Below are 23,273 nucleotides of genomic sequence, written 5' to 3' on the forward strand. Positions count from 1 at the left end.
ATATAAGACACTAAGGGGAAATCAGTATATGTACACTTCTGAACGTTGAAAATATATCAAGTCGAAAGAAAAGTTCTGGTCTTGGTTCGCATTTTTTCAGCAAAATGAACACATATCGGTTAAAAAGATGAATTTCTCGAATATTGCGCAGGTTAAATATTCAATAGTGGCATCCATTTACATCCACATCTACTTTTAGTAAGTTGGTAAATTCTGTAAAGACATCACGCCAACCAACTCGCGCGGAAAATGAGAATACTAAACGAGGCTTGAAAAAAATTAAGAACGATTGTGATCAAGAGACAGGCAAGGAATATTCCACAATAGTGCAAATAATCGCGAAAGATGATCGCGGAAAAGCACTTGCGTGACGCTCGGTAAGTTCTGCATTTTGTACCCGGTCTGCGGTCCGTTGTCTGCATTTTGCACAGAGTGCGAAGCCATCCAAGCGCTTGATACGGCTGGACACGGTCCTCAAATAACTCCATATTTCTCTTTGAAATATACTAATTTTTCATTGGAAAATATTCTACCTTCATTTACAATCCTCAATCGCTTCTAAAAAGTGAAAAAATGCCAACGTTGTCCGTTTCGCTGGCCTTGTACACAGAGTGCGAAGAGATCCAAGCGTGACACTAGGAAAATTTTCACCAGACACTACCGGACACGGTCTTTAAATAACTAGACGTCCGGCAGTCTGATATTTTTCCATATTTCTCTTTGGAAAATACCAGTTTCTATTGGAAGTATTTTGTCTTCATTTAGAATCCTCAAGCGCTTCTAAAAAGTGAAAAAATTTGAATATTGTCCTTTTCGCCGACTCTTCATAGAGTGCGAAGAGCTCCAAGCGTGTTCAGGGTGGCTCTTGTGAAAGACGATTTTAGAAGGTTTTTAGTGATCTGGTAATTCCGTGTTACAGGAGAGTGGGTCGCGTCAAGGTTGAAAGGCGTTGCATCAAGGTTGAAAATGGGCCTTTAACTTGTAACTGTAGGATAAAAAGAGGCTCCGAAAACAACAGTGAAATAAACAAATTCTCCCAGAGTACCATTCTTTTTTATTATGATAGATTACGTATGCATCATTGCAACAAGATTTCTTTTCCAGATTGCAGGAAAATGCGTTTCTGGGAGACTTATCTTTTAAAAAATTTCCCGGGGGAGCATGCCCCCGGACCCCCCTAGAGGTTCGGGCCTTCGGCCCTCAATTTTCAAGGGAACCTGCCTACTTTAAAGACAGTGCCCTTTCACTTCAAAGTTGTTTAAGTTAGCGTCTTGTTCACTTTGATTGCCTCAGCAATACATGTAGCACCCGCAGCACTAATACCATTCACACACAAATCCAAATTGGTTAGCGTCTTGTTCACTTTGATTGCCTCAGCAATACATGTAGCACCCGCATCTCTAATACCATTAGCTCGCAAATCCAAATTGGTTAGCGTCTTGTTCACTTTGATTGCCTCAGCAATACATGTAGCACCCGCATCACTAATACCATTACCTGACAAATCCAAATTGGTTAGCGTCTTGTTCACTTTGATTGCCTCAGCAATACATGTAGCACCCGCATCACTAATACCATTACCTGACAAATCCAAATTGGTTAGCGTCTTGTTCACTTTGATTGCCTCAGCAATACATGTAGCACCCGCAGCACTAATATCATTGTCATCCAAATGCAAATTGGTTAGCGTCTTGTTCACTTTGATTGCCTCAGCAATACATGTAGCACCCGCATCACTAATACCATTACCTGACAAATCCAAATTGGTTAGCGTCTTGTTCACTTTGATTGCCTCAGCAATACATGTAGCACCCGCAGCACTAATACCATTGTAAGACAAATGCAAATTGGTTAGCGTCTTGTTCACTTTGATTGCCTCAGCAATACATGTAGCACCCGCAGCACTAATATCATTGTCATCCAAATTCAAATTGGTTAGCGTCTTGTTCACTTTGATTGCCTCAGCAATACATGTAGCACCCGCATCACTAATACCATTCACACACAAATCCAAATTGGTTAGCGTCTTGTTCACTTTGATTGCCTCAGCAATACATGTAGCACCCGCAGCACTAATACCATTCACACACAAATCCAAATTGGTTAGCGTCTTGTTCACTTTGATTGCCTCAGCAATACATGTAGCACCCGCAGCACTAATACCATTATCTCGCAAATCCAAATTGGTTAGCGTCTTGTTCACTTTGATTGCCTCAGCAATACATGTAGCACCCGCATCACTAATACCATTACGTCGCAAATCCAAATTGGTTAGCGTCTTGTTCACTTTGATTGCCTCAGCAATACATGTAGCACCCGCATCACTAATACCATTCCAAGACAAATCCAAATTGGTTAGCGTCTTGTTCACTTTGATTGCCTCAGCAATACATGTAGCACCCGCAGCACTAATACCATTCCAAGACAAATCCAAATTGGTTAGCGTCTTGTTCACTTTGATTGCCTCAGCAATACATGTAGCACCCGCAGCACTAATACCATTGTTTTGCAAATCCAAATTGGTTAGCGTCTTGTTCACTTTGATTGCCTCAGCAATACATGTAGCACCCGCAGCACTAATACCATTGTTTTTCAAATCCAAATTGGTCACATTCAATCCAGTTCCAAACGACTTCAATAAATGCGAGTGAAAATCACTTTTTTCTCTTTTGCATTCGTTGATGGCCTCCCATACAATTTTTGCACCACGGCCTTCATTTTTGTTGACTTTATTTGTTAAACTCTTTACAAGAGCCACAACCTGTTCATCGCATTTCATGGTCAAAATTCCACATGAAAACAAAAGTATTTGTTTAAGTTCAACGAAATACCTTGGATCGGAAACTAGTTCTTCAGGTTTCATCTCCTTGCTTTGAATCTGAGAACAAATGAAGAATGCTGCAAAGAATTCTTGAAAACTTTTATGTAAGAAGGCATAGTGCAGTGTTTGTCTCAGTTTGCTGCCACCAGGCTGCACTGACAGAAATCCAAATTCAGTCAGGTCTTTTGCATGGTTTCTCAATTCACTTTCATTAAAATCCAACTTATCGTCAAGTAAACCATTCAACGCTACCTTTCCAAGGTGATTCAATTGCGGTTTGTAATGGTTTGTCAAGTCTTCGATCTTTTCTAGTAGTCCCTTCCTTTTTCTATATCTTCTCAAAACACATTCAACCATATCCAAGTACAGTTGAGCTCTGCTTTCGGGGAGTGAGCCCTCAAACTCTTCGCATAAAAGGCAAAGAAGTGCTGTGTTTAGAGGATTGGCCGCTATTTCTCTCAGGTTTTCATCTTGCAACATCCGTTGCAAGAGCTTGAAGGCTAAATCCGTCCTTTCTTTAAAGTACTCGATGACAAATTTTATCACATGCTCTTTAGTAAATCCTTCGATCTGAAGCAGCGCGTCACAACATTTTCTCACCTCTTTTCCAGCTTCGTGTCTTGCTGTTGCAACTATGTGGCATCTGGAGAGTACTTTTCCTTCAATTAATTTGGAAAACATCGACAATTTGCCGGATGGTAACTCATCCAATCCATCCAATATCAATAAAATGCTGGACTGATTTTCACGAATAAACTGAAAAAATTGTCTTTTGACTTTTTCATCGATGTCCAGGGACAGCAGCTGATCATCAATGGCTTCCCAGACGTCGGAATGGATGTCTCGACATTTCAACAACAATACCACTTTAAATGCTGTGGAGCCGCAGCCCTGAGGTTTTTGCTGTTTTGTGGCCCAGTCGTAGGCGTACTTTTTACAATAGGTGGTTTTTCCCATACCAGGTTCTCCTTCAATCAACACTGTTCTCGGCGCTGAACACTCTTCATACGGGTCTAGTATTGACGACATGTCAACAAATACGTCAGTGATTACTCCTCTCGTTTTCTTTCTTCTGACCACTTTGAGCCTTGTAAAAATATTGCCAAGAAAAAACTGAAACTCTTCACACCATGGAAATGGTGAGAGCCATCCCTCGCGAGTCTTGTACAGCTGGCGAATTCCATTGATAAGCTCAGTTGGATCAAAAATACCTAGCAGTAGCAAAATAAGTAAGAAATCTAATGAATGCAGCATTAAAATTGTGGTGCCTCTCTGGTATTCGGCACTGGATTTAAATAAGTGAATGAGTACGATACCGTTGCCAAAGAAATTACTTGGACGATGCAAAAAGCTTTTAGTGTATGATTCATGCTTACTGATTAAAAGCCATTTAGATTATGAATTGAGGTAAACCTACTCTGTTTGTTCGGCTGACAGTGAAACTCTGTCGTAAAATAAATTACTTGGGAGATAAATATTCATATCATTGGAGCCGTAGTCTGAGAAAGGCTTTTTCGGGATATACCGAGACTACGAACAAATAAATGGAAACCAAACAACGCCTTTGTGCCTTCTTTGTCACGCGGTTTCATCAAAAGTGCTGCAGAAAACCGGGGACTCGCCTGCGATGAAGTGGGAGGTTTTTCCTACAGTCTTTTCCTTAGGAACCTATTTTACTCAAGACGATCCTCATTCAACTATTTTCCCATGTAGAATTGAATACTCCACAATATGAGCGCAGGAAGGGTTTAGTTATTTTATTCAGAAATATGCGGATTACATCTAATGCTACTAGGTATTCGGCACTGAATTTAAATTAGCGAACGAGAATACGACACCAATGCCAAAGAAATTACTTGGACGATGAAAAAGGTATCAATGTATGATTCATGTCAATTTACTGACCAAAAGCTATTTGGCTTGTAAATGCAGTGGAACCTGCTCTGTTAATTTCTAACATCGAGCCAATGTTAATGCCAATGTTTTCGTTAAAACTGTACTTCTTTTTATTTCGTTCTCCACTCTAATCAAAATATAAAGTTTTCCAGGCTAATTACGGGTGAAAGTTTGAACAATTGGAGGGAATGAAAGCACACCGTAGAGATTATTCCAGAGATTGTCTAAATTGAAAAACTGAATCTCTTTAACATAGGATGATCTCTCCCTCTCTCACATACAGGCCATGTTGACTACGGCGAAATTTGCGGTTAAGCAGGATAACTTTTATTGTGTAATTCAACTGACCTTCATCCTTGCTTTCTCCCACTGAGGCTGTCAAAGTACACAGCTTTTCCTTCACTTCTTTCAGTTCGCTGTCCATCTTTATCATTTTCTCAACAGACCCTTTCGTGGAATAACATTGGAACTTTTAGTCCGAGTGAGAGTCACTTTATTCATTAAAAGTTAACTAAATAGATCCTTTTCCCTTCCTCTGTTGTTGTTGTTGTTTTTAAATTTTATACAATATTCGAAAAAAACTTATGGCTCGGCTATAGCGGTTTCTGATAGTGAAACTCAGGAGATAAATTTTGATATCATTAGAGTCGATAGTCTGAGTAAGATTTTTGTCGGTAAAAAAGACCATTGTAGGAACTAATTAAAAAAAAAAACAAAGAACGCTTTTCCGCCCTCGTTTTCACGTCGTTTAATCATAGAAAAAGGAAAACGCTGGAACAAACCAGAGGCCCGGCTGCAATGCATTGTGAAGTTTCGTTCACAGTTTTTCGCTCGGGAAAATTAAAATAACCACATACGCCTTCTCCTGCCCCTTTTTACTAACACAGCCCTCATTCAGAAATTTTTTCCATGTAAAATGGAATACTCTACAAAAAATTTGAGTGGAGGAAGGATTGCATTAGTCTGTTCAAGAATATGCAGGTAAAATCTAACGAATTAGGAAGTTAGATTCATTATGTCCTTAACAAAAGTAAAACTAAAATAAGGTAATAACCCTTCTCGGCCAAATGTGTATGAGTGCTGTCAGAAAGCTATCCAATCTGAGAGGTAACCTGAGATTCCGTGCCATCCCATTCATCCCACACATTACCTGGTATCTTCATTTAGGTTTAACCTAGTAGCCAAGGCGTGCTCTTACAACAATACATTACCTGAAAAGTGTACTCAAGTTAACGGAACGGAATCCCTATTGATAGTACAGTTTATCTGTGAGTAGCTATTTCTAGCAACCAACCTTCATCTGTGCTTTTCTCCACTGTGGTCGTCAGGCTACAAAGCGTCTCTTTAACCTCCTTCATTTCAATCTCTATCTTCTCAGTTGTGTCTCTGAGGTCACGTAGCGAATCTGCATTAGTAAGAAAGATAAGCGCAATTTCATAAGCACATTTACATCACAAATTCACATAAACGTGCAGATAAACAATGATACCTATGTCAATATCTACTCGGTTCTGAACAGATCAAACTCAATAAGACGCTTAGAAATCACAAAAGTGCACTCCAGCAGTTGTACAGGAGTACCCACGAACAGACAAAGATACTGCCGATGAAAACACACTGTGGACATTTGGGTTTAATTCTTAATTTTTCACATGAGGTGAGCGACCTCATTTTTCGACCTTATGTGACCTCATGTAATGAATGTACTAGACCTACGGTATTTCTGTGAACATAAGCCTTTGTTTTATCATCTAGACTTAATCCCCTGTCGTTATTGAAGCTGCCAAAGAAATATTTATTTTTTGGTGAATATTTTTGTCCGACATACTTTTCCTATGTCGAAAAGTAGCATCAAAACAAAGACAGTTTTAACAATGACTGATATGACACAATCTACTGAGCTTCAAGCTTTTAAAAGACCAAAGGATGGTCATAAAGTTACTGTAAAAATTTCCTTGTGTATTTGTGTTGTTCTATCTTGAGACGAACTCAAAGTCCGGCAAAATTTACTTGATAGCGACTATGAAATGTACATGGTGCGCCTACTTGTCGCCACCGTTAATTGGCGTAAATCACTACAATTTGTGCAAAGTCTAACATAACACTCTTACCTTGTTTATTTATGATTTTATTAGCTGCTTCGATGATCACGTTAATCATGCTCTACCACGTTCCAGTCAGATTTGAGTTTCAGTTTATTTATCTTCTCTAACTTATTATATCAGTGCGTGACAAGCGTGACAGAGAAATTCAAAGGACAAAAGGAGGGGAAACAAATTTGGGTGACTTGCCGCTGTTTGTTTGATGCATGCTGACATTAGCTCTTAAGAAATTTACCTACAATCTGATTTATTTGTCTCAATCTACTAACATGTCAGGTTCCATAAAGGGTTAAAAAAAAACAACAACAACAACAAAAAACAGAACCATAAACATATGTGCTGGTATTTATCACCTCCCTTTCCATTCCAATAGTTTCACCATCAAAATACAGTCACACATGTAGTACTGGATTAATCAATTTTTTTAGTTTAAAACAATTTGATTTGTTTCTTATTGGCCCAGGAACATATATCAAATCACTTCAAATCACTTTGGCAGATGTCATTAGCCTCTGAATTTTCCATATTTTGGTGGTGGTGTTACATAAACCAAGCTAACTATAGAAAACAGGCCAGTTCACGTGGCTCATGGAGTGAATTGTCATTCATCATTACATCACTCAATTTAACCACAAGTTTTTCTCCCATCACCTTTAGCCACTTACTGGTATGTAAACTCAAAATAAGGGTAACTTAATTTCCTCTTTGTCAACTATTACTGATTAAATCATGTTGATTTATAATTCATACAAAAATATGCTGAGGGAACTTAGATCTAAGTCAGACCTATCCTTGTAAAAAGAGAAGATTGAGACAGGAAGCAATACCTGCATTAAAATGAGGCCAATCTTGGAATATGACTGGATCATTCAAAATGTTGGCCACAACAGAAGCTGCCATCACACAGGCAATTTCATTCCATTTCTTACTTGAAGAGTGCGTTTCATCTACAAAGTCTTTGATGCCCTTGACTACCACCCATTCTGTCTTAAAATCATGGGCTGCTGCATACACTCCTAAAAACAAAACAAATAAACAGTAATGTCTGTTAACTATATCTTAAGCTTGTTTTCTTCGCATCTTTAAAATACATGTAATTGTTCAATCAAAGCTCACAAAGAGTCACACTCTAGCTGCACTCTTGCTGTTTTAAACATGCACATTGCAGAAAGACATTAGTTGGAACAGAAACCTAATTTTTTTCAACCAGTAATCAAAAAAATTGTACACTGAGACTGTAAAACTATTCTTCAGGCTTCATCTTGTTTCATATCAAGTATCTTTCAATATTTTTCAAAAGACAAAGTTTTGTCAGTTAGAGTTAACCCTTTCACTCCTAAGATCTCTTTAATGATCCTCTTTAACACTTTAACTCCCAAGATCTGATTGTTAATCCTCCCTTCTAGCTGCTACACATTTCCTTGTAAATTGGTTACAAAAAAATTGGATGTTTTATCAAGGTAATTTTATCTTTTATCTGATGAGTTTCAGTATTCTCACTACCTGTTTGCTGGATAACGTATGGATATTATAGGGAGAAGTTACATGTTAATCACTTCTAAGAGTTAAAGGGTTAATGTATGTCATAAAATTCCTATGATGTTAGTTAGGAGAATTTAGTTTTGGATCAACCAATAATCCCCTAATTCACACTTTTTTCTTTTTCCATTACTTGTCTGCTTAATATCATATTGAAACTGTAAGGAGAAATTCTATCTTGGTCACTCATGGGAGTTTCAGGGTTAACAGGGACTGTGATACTATTCCTCAACTCTCAAACTATTTAACAACATACTTTCTACATTTTTCATGTGACAAATTTAAAATAATTCATGACACCCTAATGGAGCAAATTCAATCTAGTTATCCAGAAGAAGTCTCAGTCACCTTCATCTGTGAAATAATCTTCTCACCCAGCCAAACATCAAATCACTTTAAATACAAGATACACAATTCCTGCAAATTTGGCATGTTATATGGTGTATGCTTGGACCAGCAGAGACAATACCAGAGCAGTGTTTTTCAAAACTTTTGCTACATGTGCAAAAGTGCATGGCTCATCAATTATTTGTATTATTATGATTCTCACCTCCACCTTCCATTTCAACTGCAATTGCTTCAGGATGTTCCCTAATCATATCTCTGTTTGCCTCTGAGATACTCAGAACCACTCCATCACAGTGTACTTTGGCATTATATTCATCAGAGTTTTGTAAAGGTGCTTTCCACCCATCAGCCACATGTTTGATCAGCTTACCAATATCTCTGCTGGGGGGAGTTGTGTATTCAGCTGTTATCAGCTTTGCTGAAACAACCACATCTCCTAACTTGACCTTTTTGCTATTCAAACCCCTGCAGGCACCAACAGAAAAGATAGCCCTAGGTCTCAGACACAAGATGGCATCTTTTGAAACTGACAAAGCACCCTGAGGAACATCAGGACCTTTGGAGCACCTCATCAATGCAATTTTCATTTTCTTTCCTTGATCATCACCCATGGACCCAAAGTACACAGGGCCAGTACTGATGTGGTAACTCTTAAAGGGTTCCTTCAGGTAGGCAAAACAACTTAAGAACTCACAGTCCTCCACTGCTAATAAAAGGATATCAACAGGAAGTTCAACAGTTTCCCAAGAAGAAGAGATTGCTGGAAGATCACACAACTTTGGAAGTTTCACACTGAGCTCTGGTGGGCTGCCATTGCCATTCTCTGCTGATGTATTTTCCCCTGGCATTAATACTGTCTCTGAAAAAGAAGGTTGTAGTTTTTGTATGTGAAAGTTACTTCAATTACTGAAATAAAAATCAAAAGATAAAAAAGATGAAGACAAAAGTAAATTATGGATGTAACAGTTGACTTAGCTTGAGGTAATAAAGATTCACAACTTCAATAATGCATAATTGTGACTTTTAAAAAAAATCTGCTAGAAATTAATTTCATCTAACAATCCAGTATGACTTCATTATTGACTCAACAAATTTAAGTTAATTTAAAACTCAGGTTTGAAAAAAGAATAACACACACCTCTCTCCCATGAATTTTGTTCAGAAACCTCAAAGGAATTCTCCATGTCCCCTCCCTTCCTGGCCTTTTTCACAATTTCGTCTTCATGCACTTTGTCTGTGATACGGTCATCATCTTTCAACCACTCTCTCAGAAGCTCTTGGTAGTGTTCTTCAAGATCAGCATCCATACAGTGGAGTGTAGGATCATCTATGACTTCCTCATAGCAGGTCCCTCCAATATGCAGAAAAGTGTCTTTGATGTTGTTCCAGTACAAACTAAAGGTTGGATCATCAACTGAAGCATTAGCAGCATGACTGAAAACTCTGTCCCTGAAAAACTTGATGCGAGTGATGTCAGCTTCTGGAGAGGTGTCTGATCCTGGAGGAAGGTTATTCCGGCCAGAGGCAGGGAAATTCAGACCAAAGATATTCCTCAGAAGAAATAGCAGTAAGGAGGTGTCAAAGTTCCCTGAGGAAACTGATGTTTTGGAGACAGGATACAGTTTCCCCCACTGGAAGGTACTCAGGACTCTCTTCTTTCGCAATGTTTGTAGTTTGGCATGGTTTGTGGGATTAGTCAGAACTGCATGAAGGTTTTCTGGTGGACATACCCGGTCAAAGATCTCCCTTAGCACAAGTGATCCAACTTCAACAAGAAGGCGACAGAGCTGGGCATAATTAGAGGTCTCCTTGGTAGAAGGTTGTGATGGGGTGGCAGAAGCCATGAAATCAAGTCCTCTGTAAAGAAATGCTTGTAATTAATACATGGAAGGCGACATTTATAGATCACACACAAAAATTATTACTTTATTCTAACTTTGCAACACCAGAATATTACAGCACTCAAACAATGAGTTAAATATCACGCAACAGATCAATAAAATAAGTTTGCTGCATCTTCCATTTTAACCCTTTAACCTCTAAGAGCTGTGATTGGCTTCTAATTTCTCCTTACAGTATCATCCTTGAATCAAATGTATGGGTCACAAGAACAAAGGAGATCATCAAAAATTTAAAAAGTTCCTGATTTTCACCTCACACTTTATCTATTTTCTCATATTCAATATACAAAATATTCCTTCAACTTGCAGATAGCAGATGCAAATCCTGGCTGGTCAAATTTTTACTTAAGATTGCTGTCAACAAAATAGGCTGCCTTCTGGAAAAATCTTCCTACTTGTGCTATTACTAATTAAGGAAACTGTTATTAACAGAGATCTTCAGTAGATCATGGCTAGTTTAATCAAAGATGAAGTGAAAAGGTACAGGAAAACTTACATGCACAATATTTGATATCTGTTTATTTGACGATAAAGATGTGATCAGATTACAACAGAAAAAAATACATCACAGTAAAGCTTATAAAGTACAGATTATGGAAATAACATTTTTCACAGTTTTTGTTTTGGTATGTGCATGTAAGCATTTAAATGCAACATTGATAGTGTTTGCTTCACTGAATTACCAGCCTCTGTGTTACCCCAGACCTTGAAACTAACTGTACAGTATCACTCAGCAGATAATAGGCTAACAAAGTGTGTCAGGCAATTTTGAGATTCTTATTGTTTCCTGAGAAAATACATTGTGAAGTTGGACAATAGAAAATATTTCTGTTGTTTTCAAACTCCAATGAATTATGAGAGAAATATTTAGAATTTCTTTGAAACCTCATGTACTTTTGTGTGATAATTACCAATGGACATACAAGCCAATTTTCACAAAAGTCCAACAAATCTATATATCCTATTAATGTACAGGTAACTTGTATAATAACAAATTTCTAGTTTTTGGCCACCAAAGAAATTTACAGTTTCCCATCTCCTTTTAGAAAGCAAGTGTCAAATGAATGAACAATAAGACACAATGTGGAATCCTGTGGCAATTAAGCCTTAACTGACAAAGAACTCCAATGAAATTTGCTGGAAAGGTCATTTCATGAAACAGGAACAGTTAAACATAATCCAAAAGTCACCAAGCAAGCTCTGGAAAATGAACAACTTAACTTCAATTTCTTTGGCTTGAGCTCTCTCCCTCTTATTAGTGAACTCTTTAAGGCTCTCATAACTCAATGTTTTGCAAAATGGGCCAGAGATTCCCAGTGAATGTGCAGTGCAAGATGTGATGAAAACAACATATGCAAATTGGGATCCTGGATGAAAGCCTGCAGAAAACGTCAACACTCTGTCTGAGGCATTTCCCATGATGACACCTTTCACTCTTCATACGGGCTTATACTAAAACATCCTTTCAGCTGTATCTCACCTTCTTTTTAAGATTTTTTTTGTAAATAAACCATTTAAGTAGTTAAAACTAATTTCTCTAAAAAATAAAATTTTGAAAATTTTGAGCAGATTTTGTTGACAGTAAAATTAATATGACAATAATACATTTAAAAAAACATTAAAAGATACACAAGAAAAGAAAATGGAAAATGAAAGACATTCATTGTAAAAGATAAAAAGTCCTTGAGTATCTAAGTGCACTAAAGATATTGTTAAAACTGCAAGTACAATTTGTTTCAATTTTGCAGTGTTTGAATTTATATAACACATTATCTCATCAGGCTTGAAATAAGAATCTTCAGTCTCTAGAATATTGAGAAAGCTTTCTTGTTCCTTTTTTGAAGGATTTCTTTGACAAAACTTTCTACTGATATTTAGCATCTCATTCCAGATCTTGACACCTGGAGCACTCGTGACATTGATGAGCAGTGGTAGTAAATGGGTATAATTGTTTAATGTTCCCGTAAAAATTTTATGATGTTAGAAAGTGCACTTAAGCTCTGTTGTTATCAATATTCAGCATTAATTTATATACAGCTTCATAATATTAGATGGTAATAGGTAGAATTTTTGCATTTATAAATAAAGGGATAGCATGTTCTTTTCAATCAGCAGAGCAAATTAAACACAATACGCACTTTTGGAGAACAACAAATTTGTTTACTTAATATATATTTTAGATGTATTGCCCCAAGCAGCAAGTCTAATATAGATATATTAGGTAAAAATAAGGATTTACAGATATTTATGACAACAGAAGATGTAATAACGCATATCAACTTAGCAATCATTTGTATGTTCCTACTCATTTTGGTGATAACACAGTCAACATGGTTTTTCCAAGAAAGATTTTCATCAATTAAAACACTAATTAAATAATTGTTGCATTTGTAGCTGTAATGTTCTAAACTGACTCTTCCATTTACTTCACTATCAAATATACTTCTTTGACAAATTCTCCTTGTCTGTTCCATGGGAAATGTAAAGAGAACAGTGTGGAGAATATGAATACCAATGTCTTAGGGTGTTAAGGGTTAAAAGTCAAATGGAGTGGGGGGGAACCCACACAATTCCACAACACTCACACTACACATCCTCCCTTTGCTTCCTTCAAGACTGAAGGTAGCAATCATCTGCATATTAGCCTTCAATGGGATGCAGCAGGCATCACCATCCTTAGAGGGAATGGGGGCATACTCCCCCCACGAAAATTGTGGAAACAAGTATGAAGTTGCTATGGCAACATTAGTATAACCAAGCATTTCCACAGCTGGAAAGACTTTTAAGCAAGTTTGAAGGGAACAAGGAGTAAATTATACTAAAAAGGATAATTAATAAAACTCCCGAAAGTGATAAACAAGCAACTTCTCCCTATAATTTCTAAACATTATCCAGCAAACAGGTCATGAGAATATTCATATTTATCAGGTTTAAGTTGTCTCGATCTATCAACAAATTCTTGTAACTTATTTACAAAGAAATGTGTAGCAGCTGGAGGAGAGAATTGACAATCAGATCTTGGGAGTTAAAGGGTTTACAAAAGCAGCAGTTTGCTATAAGAAACAATAGTTTCAGCTTGAGAACATAAATTAAAATTGTTTGGCAAGTACAGAGATGTCTTCAACAAACATGCAGAAGGTGCTGGCGAAGCACTACAGTATCGCTCGCGACCACACGTTAACTGCGCAGACGAATTTCAGACGCTCAGACGCAGGGTAGTCAGACGCGTATATAGGATTTTTTTATGCGCACTGTCGAAAAAAATGCATGGCTCATGTGTCTTTGTAATTTAGTGCTACAAGTTTCCTTATATTTCATTACTATAGCCATTTTCCACAAAGTCAACGTCCAGATTACTATATTTCAAACAATCTAGGGTCTCCTTATTCCAAAAATCCATGATTGGGCTAGATATGAAATATTTTAAATTTCATCATTTAAGCAGTTGTAAAATGGTATGGGCCATGATGGTTTTCATTATTTTTACCATCCCCTAAAAATCCCTCTGGCCATCCAATGAAATATACTTTTACACAAACGTTTTGGCTGTTGACAGCTATATGTAATGGTGATTTATGAATATCTTGAACATGTTGGATTGTTTCCAAAATCGTCAATATTTGTCCCGCATGAGTTAGATTTTGTGCTTTAACATGCTACAAACATCATCAAAAGTAACCTCCACGTGAAAAAAAGTAATTGAAGTGTCTGCTTTAAATCCTAATGCAACTCATTCACAGCCAAATGTTCCAACTTTGTTTTTGCTAATCAGGAAGTTGATAATTATAAACACAGATGTCTTCAAGTAGAAGCATGTTGTGAGCTTAAGCTTGCTATCACCTTTCTCCCAAAAATCATATAGATGGTCACAAATACAGAACCTTGCATTAGAGTGAGCAGTTGCATCCTATATTACACCTTTAACAACCAAAGCAACTTTTTAATCATTAGATGCATTTCAGCTGCAAGGTGCCACATAATGAGACATGGTGTCAAACACCATTGAAGGATGACAACATTCAATTTATACTCCTGAGTGTAAATTCAAAGGAGCGAAACCACTGGGTAAAGGTTGATGCAAATTTAATTAGTGACCTATCTTGCTACTTTAACATTATGTTTTATATTCAAAGCAAAATGATATTCATAAACATTTTTCATTCCCATGAGAATAAGACACAAAAAATCCTTACATACATGTATCATATTTAAAGAGGGAAAAAATGGAAAAAAAAAACATCTATACCTACCCTGTTCAGATTTCCTGCTTCAAGAAATCACAATATGAGCAGTAAGAAAATAATGGAAATGTAATAATTTCTGAAAAAGAAAAACATAAAATAAATATTAATAAAATGTGAGAGATATTGACAGTCACAAAAATTCCATTTAAGCAGGTGTTATATTTATTCCTTTAACTCCCATGAGTGACCAAGACCAAATTTCTCCTTACAATATAAATATGTAAATATATCAACCAAATAAGTAACAAGATCTAAGAAAAATGTCAATTTGGGGATAAGTAGTTGATCCAATACTAATTCTATGAACTAACATTTTAAGAATTGTACCACTGACAGTAAGGAGAATTACAAATTGGATCTGGGAGTTAAAGGGTTAAGGCAGTAATTGTTGCTATTGAAAAGTGTAATGAACTGAAGAAAGCTTTAGGATAATCTGAAAGACATAAACAACATAAGGCTGTTTCACTTGATCATGCTCAAAAGTGGTTGTTGGAAAATAATTGAACTCAAGAGGAATCCTATAATGGTAAAACCTTCAGATATTTCAATTCATGTATACTGCATGTGTCTGCTAACTTCAGAACACAACAGAATGAAACTGGAAACTGAGGAAATCTAATATGTAAATATGTCATTCAACAAAGTGCGAAGGAAAATATTGATAGTTTTTGGGAAACTTAGCTTCGAATTGGCTGTTGCATAAATTTAACATCTGCAGACTATTCAGTGGTTCTTGTTAATAGTGAAGTAAAGCTATATGCTGAAGCACAAAGATAGATTGCTTTAGGATTAGAGTTCAAATGCTCAATAGCCTCTTCAGTGCACACTTAATAAGCATGGTGCAGTCACTTAAATGTGGATTACAGGACAGCCGTTAAAAAAATTTTCTCGCCGCTGTAAGACTAAAACAGAGATATTTTGAAGCATGCAATCAGTATATATGCAAAAGCTTCCTGAATTGATCAAATATCAGTCTTGTAAATCAGCTAATTAAATAATCACAAAGCCATTCATGGCTGACTGACTTAAAAACTTTCAAAAACTTTTCCTTGTTGCGAAATGATTCAAAGACATCCAATAACAATAAAAAAGGGGTCAAATGATTAGATTCCTATAGCTAAGAAAGGAAATTTGTTTGACCTTAAAGGTAAAACATAAACGATTTGACTTTCTGAAAACAAAGTTAAACTTTTGCTGATGTAATAATCTCAAAAGAAACAACTTTGCGGGAAAATCGAAAACTAAAACCTCAATCCAGTTGAATTCACTATCGAAACGCAAATACCTCCCGAATTTTCTTCCAGCTTTGTGTCAAGTGAACTGAAAGTGATAACAAACCAAAAAAACTCAGAGCGAGGCCAGTTGACGACAGATGAAGACAGGAACTATCAAATTAATGGCAGCCACGAGGAAATTTTGTTCTGTACGTCAACACATTATCAGAACAAACATACGCTCATTAGTCCGATCGAATCAGAGAAAAAAAATTTACTTTTAACTCTCGGAAGTGCTCTATAATTGTCGTATGAGGTTTATTCGCTCCCAATGAATCTCTGGTTGCAATTGATGATCGTACAATAAACAAGCTTAAATTAAATGCACAGTATGATCATAAGGGAATGAAACTCCAGTTTTAAGTCGAACGATTACAGAACGACGTAAAACAGTCATAGAAGGTACAATTTAAGGCTGGGATAATAAGTTAAGCTTTCTCACTTTTTCATTTACGAGAGCCAGAGTCTACCAAAGTATCATCGCAACGTAGAAATGATCAAAGTCCTACTATTAAACGCATGACTTGAAGCAAAACTGATTTCACAGAAAAAGTAGCCGTTTCTCACGAAAGGGTCCTGTTTTTCAAATAAGGTGTTTTTATCCTTAAAATTTTGTTTGGTATTCTAGATGATTATTATCGGCTGCAAGTCATTCTTCATGATCATCTACGCAGAACCACAGAAAAATAACTTCACAGTAGCTTGCATACTAATAAGCTCAAAGATGAATCCTTGAAGTAGTTCGTCTGCAATCCATTATTTTCTCATCTCTCTCATAATTTACTTAGTTGTACCCTTCACTTTTAGGATGAATTGGCGCGACATTATTTTAAAACTATGCGACAATGCTTTTTAAAAATAATGCGGCTGATTACCCACGAAATGCGTAGTTTGTTATGTACTTAAAAGTAAAACATTAAAAGTAGGTTTCGAAGACTACGAAACCTCGCGATAAATCAAGAGTTAGAGAAGAAAACCTTTGCTTGAAAAGCAAGTCTCTTACAATATTTAAAGATTGCGTAGAAGATTGAGAATTGCAGTTTTACTTTTAGTTTCGTTTGCGTAACCTCCTCAAAACTAATTACGATTTCCTGCATTGGCATGGTGCTGTCGCTAATGTAGATCACACTGAGGAGAGCCGTTAAGAAAATTTGGTCGCCACTGTCAAAGTAAAAAAGAGCTTGTAGAAGCATGCAATCAGTATGTAAGCAAAAGCTTCCTGACTTTATCACGTATCAGTCGCAAAAGTCAGTTCAATAACCGCAAAGCCATTCACGGCTGACTGACTTACAAACTTTCCAAACCTTTTTCTTCTTGCAACACGATTCAAAGACATCCAGTACTAATAAAAAAGACTCAAATGACTAGAGTCCTGTGGCTAAGACAGGAATTTGTTTAACCATAGCAGTAACACATAAACGATTTCACTTGCTGAAAACAAAGTTTAAAAAGTTTTACATATGTGTTAATCTCAAAACAAACAACTTTGCGGGGAAGTTGAAGACGAAAACTTCAATCCAGTTGTGTTCACGATCAAAACGCAAATACCTCTCAAATTTTTCTTCCAGCTTTGTTTCAAATGAACTGTAAGAGTTTTTATGAACTACTCAATAAACTTGAAATTGATGACAAACTTAGAGACTCGGAGCGTGGCCAGTTGACGATAGATCGAGACAGGCACGGCCAAAATAAAAGCAGCAACGAAGAAAAATTTCTTCTGTATATGAACCCGTTTTCAGAAAAAAAATACGTCCATTAGTCCGATCGAATCAGAGAAACAAAACTTTTTATTTTTACCTCTTTAAAGTGCTCCATAATGGTCGAATGAGGCTAATTCAATCTCAAAATATCACTGTTTGCACGTGATGATCACATAATAAACAAGCTGTCAATGTACAGTATGATCATAAGGGTATAAAACTCCAGCTTTAGTGACAATGACAGAATTAAGTAAAGTAGCTATAAAAGGTGTAATTTAAGGCTCGGATGATAAGTTAAGTTTTCCTTCATTTCATTCACCAGAGCCATAGTCTACCAAAAGTATCATCGCAACGTAGAAATGATCCAAGACTACGCAACAACATACCGTGAATCAGTCCTTGTCGCACCCACAAGTCACGCATGTATGCATTCATAGGTAATTTCGATAATAATAGACTTACCACATCTCGAAAACATATTCTGGAACACTCACGGCTGGTGTTATTCCGCAAATTTGTCCAAGGTATAATGTCTCTTTGCAAATCTTTGCAAGAATGTAAGTTACCATGGACGCGGAGTACGGAAAACATCACAGACAAAAGTAATGATATCCAATAAAGAAATACCTGAGTCAGATCTCTATGCCTCCTTTTTTATAATTCTTTCCTTCTTCTTTCTTTTTGTTTGGGTTCTTCCTAAAAAGCTGGAGCATAACAGCGAGAATAAATAAAAAAGTAACAATTTGCATCTCACCGAGTAAACTCTGTTGTAAGAACAATTAAAGTCCTACTACCAGACGCATGACTTAAAGCGGAAACTGATTTCACAGGGAAAGTAGCCGTTTCTCATGATATTTTTATCGTTAAGTTTTGTTTGGTATCCAAGAAGATCAGTATCTGCTGGAGGTCATTTTTTGTGATCACCTGGGCAGAATCACTCAATCTAAGAGAAAAAATAGATTCACGGTTTTTGCATCATTAAAACTCTAGCATGATTGCCGACAAGATGCGTTTTCTATCATGTACCCAAAAGCAAAACATTTAAGGTAACCTACGAAGACTACGAAATCTACGACGAATCAAGAGTTAGAGAAGAAATCTTTTGCTTGAAAAGCAAGTCTTAACTGTCATATACAAAGATTGCGTAGAAAATCGAGAAATGCAAAGTTTTACTTTTAATTTCGTTTGCATAACCTCCTCAAAACTAATTACGGTTTCCTGCATTAGCATGGAGCTGTCGCTAATGTAGATCAGAGGACAGCCGTTAAGAAACTTTTCTCGCCACTGCAAGTGTAAAACAGAGCTATTTCGAAGCATGTAATCAGTATATAAGCAAAAGCTTCCTGATTTTATCAAATATCAGTCGCGAAAGACAGCCGGCTAAATAGGCACAAAGCCATTCATGGCTGACGGACTTACAAACTTTCCAAAACTTTTTCTTGTTGTGAAACGATTCAAAGATATCCAAAAAGAATTAGAAAGACTCAAATGATTTACCTCTTCGAAGTGCTCTATAATAGTCGTGTAAGACCAATTCAATCTCAATTAATCAGCGGTTGCAATTGCTGATTGTACAATAAACAAGCTTAAATTAAATGTACAGTATGATCATAAGCGTATAAAATTCCAGTTTAGGTTGGTTGATAACAGAACTGAGTACAACAGCTATACAAGGTGTAATTTAAGGCTCGACTGATAAATCAAGTTTTCTTACAATTCATTTACCTAGAGCGAGCACAGTTGGCGAAAGATGGAGACAGGAACTGCCAAATTAATGGCAGCCACGAGGAAATTTCGTCTGTATACGAACACATTCTCAGAACAAACATACTCTCATTAGTTCGATCGAATCAGAGAGACGAAACTTTACTTTTACCTTTTGGAAGTGCTCTGTAATAGTCGTATAGGGCTTATTCGATCTCAATTAATCACTGGTTGCAATTGATGATCGTACAATAAACAAGCTTAGGTTAAATATGCAATAGCATAATAGTCATCTAAAACTCCAGTTTTAAGTTGGACGATGACAGAGCGAAGTAAAATAGTTATAGAAAGTGTAATTTAAGGCTCGGATAATAGGTTAAGCTTCTCACTTTTTCATTTACCAGAGCCAGAGTCTACCAAAGTATCATCGCAACGTAGAAATGATCCAAGACTACGCAACAACATACCCTGAATTAGTTCGTGTCGCACCCACAAGTCACGCATGCATGCATTTATAAGTAACTTCCATAATAATAGATTCACAACATCTCGAAAACATTTTCAGAAACTTTCACGGCTGATGTTTTTGCGCAAGTTTGTCCAAGGCGTAATGTCTCTTGCAAATCTTCGCAAAGGTGTAAGGTACCTTGGACGCGGAGCAAAGAAAACGCACGTACATCACAGACAACCCTAATTATGTCTAACGATGAAATACCCGAGTCAGATCTCTACGCCTCCTTTATAATTCTTCTTTCTTCTTTGTTCGTTTGGGTTCTTCCTAAATACCTTTTTGACTCTTAGATGTAACTCTCTTTGAAACAGTTAGAGTAGAAGCTCGAGATTTCTATCGCATGATAGTTCAACGATTTGCATCTTACCGAGTAACTCTGCTGTGTGTAAAATTAAAGTTCTACTACAAAACGCATGTATTAAAGCAAAACTGGTTTCACACGGAAAGCATTTTTTCAAACTAGATGTTTTTATCGTTAAATTTTGTTTGGTATTCTTAAAGATAATTATCTGCTGAAAGTCAATTTTCATGATCATCTGAGCAGAACCACAGCAAAATAACTTCACGTGAGTTTGCACATTCCAAACTCAAAGATGAATCCTTAAAGTGGTTCATCTGCAATCCATGTCTACATTTCAGTTGATTATTTTCTCTCATATTTTTTCATCTCTGATAAGGATGAGTTGGCGCGGGAATTTTTTTTTTAATATTTGTGGCAATGCTTTCTAAATGTAATTCGGCTGATTGCCCACAAAATGCGTAGTTTGTTATGTACCCAAAAGCAAAACAATAAAAGTAAGCGACGAAGACTACGAAACCTAACGATAAATCAAGAATTAGAAAAGAAGACTTTTGCTTGAAAAACAACTCTCTTTTGCAATATACAAAGATTGCGTTAAAGATTGAGAAATGCAAAGTTTTACTTTCAGTTTCGTTTACATAACCTCCTCAAAACTTATTACGGATTCCTGCATTAGCACGTAGCTGTCGCTAATGTAGATCAGAGGACAGCCGCTAGCTAGGAACATTTTCTCGCCACTGTCAGAGTAAAAAAGAACTTTATCGAAGCACTAAATCAGCATTTAAGTGAAAGTTTCCTGACTTTATCAAATATCAGTCGCAAAAGTCAGTTCAAATAACCACAAAGCCATTCATGGCTGACTGACTAACAAACTTTCCAAAACTTTTTCTTGTTGCAACATGATTCGAAGACATCCAGTACGAATAATAAAGACTCAAATGATTAGAGTCCCATAGCTAAGAGAGGGGTTTTATTTGACCCTAAAGGTAACACATAAACGATTTCACTTTTACTGATGTAATAATCTCAAAACAAACAACTTTGCAGGGAAGTTGAATACAAAATCTTCAATCCAGTTGTGTTCACGATCAAAACGCAAATACCTCTCACATTTTTCTTCCAGCTTTGTTTCAAATGAACTATAAGAGTTTTTATGAACTGCTCAATCAACTTGAAAGTGATGACAAACTTAGAGACTCAGAGCAAGGCCAGTTGACGATAGATCGAGACAGGAACTGCCAAATTAATGGCAACCACGAGGAAATTTCTTCTGTACATGAAGACAGTTTCAAAACAAATCTACTTTCATTAGTCCGATCGCACCAGAGCGACAAAATTTTGCTCTTACCTCCTCGAAGTGCTCTATAATGGTCGTATGAGGCTAATTCAATCTCAATTAATCACTATTTGCAATTGCTGATCGTACAGTAAAGAAGCCGAAATTAAATGTACAGTATGATCATCAGCGTAGAAAACTCCAGTTTTAGTTGGACAATGACAGAACTGAGTAAAACAGCCATAAAAGGTGTAATTTAAGGCTCGTCTAATAAATCAAGTTTCCTTACAATTTATTTACCAGAGCCAGAGTGTACCAAAGTATCATGGCCAACTGACTTAAAAAGTTTTCAAAACCTTTCTTGTTGCGAAATTATTCAAAGACATCCGATAAACATCAAAATGACTCAACTGATAGGAATCCTGTAGAAGAAGGTAATTGTGTTTCCAATTTACGAGTTTCAAACAATCAAGTTCCCCAGCTGAGGCCAAAGTTAAACGTTTACTGAATATGCAACAATCTCAAAATAGACAACTTTGCGGAAAGTTGAATAGGAAACCTTTAATCTAGTTGTGTCGAAGATCAGAACTTGAATGCCTCTCAAATTCCTTGTCCACACTTTTCGTGAACGAACTTTGAAAGTTCGTTCAAAAGAATTCAATTTGAAAGGGATGACTAAACTAAGAGCCAACCTGTTTCCCGTTTGCTGATCAGTCGATAACAGATCGAGACAGGAACGGCCGAATTTAACGCTAGCCACGAAGATATTTTTCTGTATGTGCATGTACACATTTTCAAAGCAAGCATCTGTTATTCTACCAGACAAATCAAAGAGATCAAATGTTATTTTTCCCTTTTCTACGTGCTCTATAATGGTCGTACACGGCTGTTTCAATCTCAGAATATCACTTGTTGATAATCGCATAATAACTCGGTAAGCTTTAAGTTTACAGTATGATTATAAGAGTATTGAACTCCAGCTTAAGTTTAACAATGACAGAACCAAGTAAAATAACGATAAAATGTTTCATTTAAGGCTCGAATATTAAAAAAAGTTTTCTCACCTTTCATCTACCAGAGCCACTGTGTACCAAAGTATAGTCGCAAGGTGGAAATGCTCTCTGACAACAACGTACCGCGAGTTAGTTTATGTAGCACTCACAAGTCACGCATGAATGCCATCATAAGCAATTTCCATGATAAAAGATACAAAACATTTCGAAAGAATTTTCTGGAACATTCACGGCTGATGTTTTTCCGCGAACTTGAACAAGCTACTATTTGTTTTGTAAATCACTCCGAGCGGGTTGTTCTCCGGGGGGTAAGAAATTTCATTCTGTTTTTTAAAACGCCAGAGTTCAGAATCCATGGGTGAAAAAGCGGACTTGCTGATTGTTGCGAAGGCACGAATAAACGATGGTTTTTGCTACATCGGTTGGAATCTTGACCGGTATAAATTGGCGAGGCCATTATTATGGCTAGACAATCCTCCCTGGTCATCGAAAGATGATAAACTTAGGGTAGAAGAAACGCATTTATTCGAAGTAGTCAGCTTCCAACCTAAAAGCGGTCCTTAACCTCTACACATTGACGATGTTCACGTAAAACACGGCAAACGCTGCCAACATGAGGCGGACAAAGTTGATAAGGTGAATT

The 23,273-nt window shown here is 36.8% G+C and overlaps 1 protein-coding gene across 7 annotated transcripts; it reads right to left on the reverse strand.

The window, feature by feature from the left end:
* Positions 1-1,037: 1,037 nt before the first annotated feature.
* Positions 1,038-22,824, reverse strand: LOC131800284 (NLR family CARD domain-containing protein 3-like). Of its 7 annotated transcripts, XM_066168009.1 has the most exons (10): positions 22,682-22,737; positions 22,310-22,432; positions 18,453-18,529; positions 14,858-14,927; positions 9,845-10,563; positions 8,909-9,565; positions 7,647-7,835; positions 6,012-6,122; positions 5,066-5,164; positions 1,038-4,032 (listed from the first exon to the last, which is right to left on the reverse strand). In XM_066168009.1, the coding sequence occupies exons 5-10, from the start codon at positions 10,548-10,550 to the stop codon at positions 1,259-1,261; spliced, it is 4,536 nt and encodes a 1,511-aa protein (XP_066024106.1). In that variant the 5' UTR covers positions 10,551-10,563; positions 14,858-14,927; positions 18,453-18,529; positions 22,310-22,432; positions 22,682-22,737; the 3' UTR covers positions 1,038-1,258. The 7 variants fall into 7 exon arrangements, 6 of the variants coding, with proteins under 6 accessions (XP_066024106.1, XP_066024104.1, XP_066024105.1 ...); XM_066168007.1 differs by lacking the exon at positions 22,310-22,432 and having other exon boundaries at positions 22,682-22,824; XM_066168008.1 differs by lacking the exons at positions 22,310-22,432; positions 22,682-22,737 and adding an exon at positions 19,919-20,138.
* Positions 22,825-23,273: the final 449 nt, after the last annotated feature.

Source organism: Pocillopora verrucosa, chromosome 6, assembly GCF_036669915.1.
Source record: "Pocillopora verrucosa isolate sample1 chromosome 6, ASM3666991v2, whole genome shotgun sequence".
NCBI lineage: Eukaryota > Metazoa > Cnidaria > Anthozoa > Scleractinia > Pocilloporidae > Pocillopora > Pocillopora verrucosa.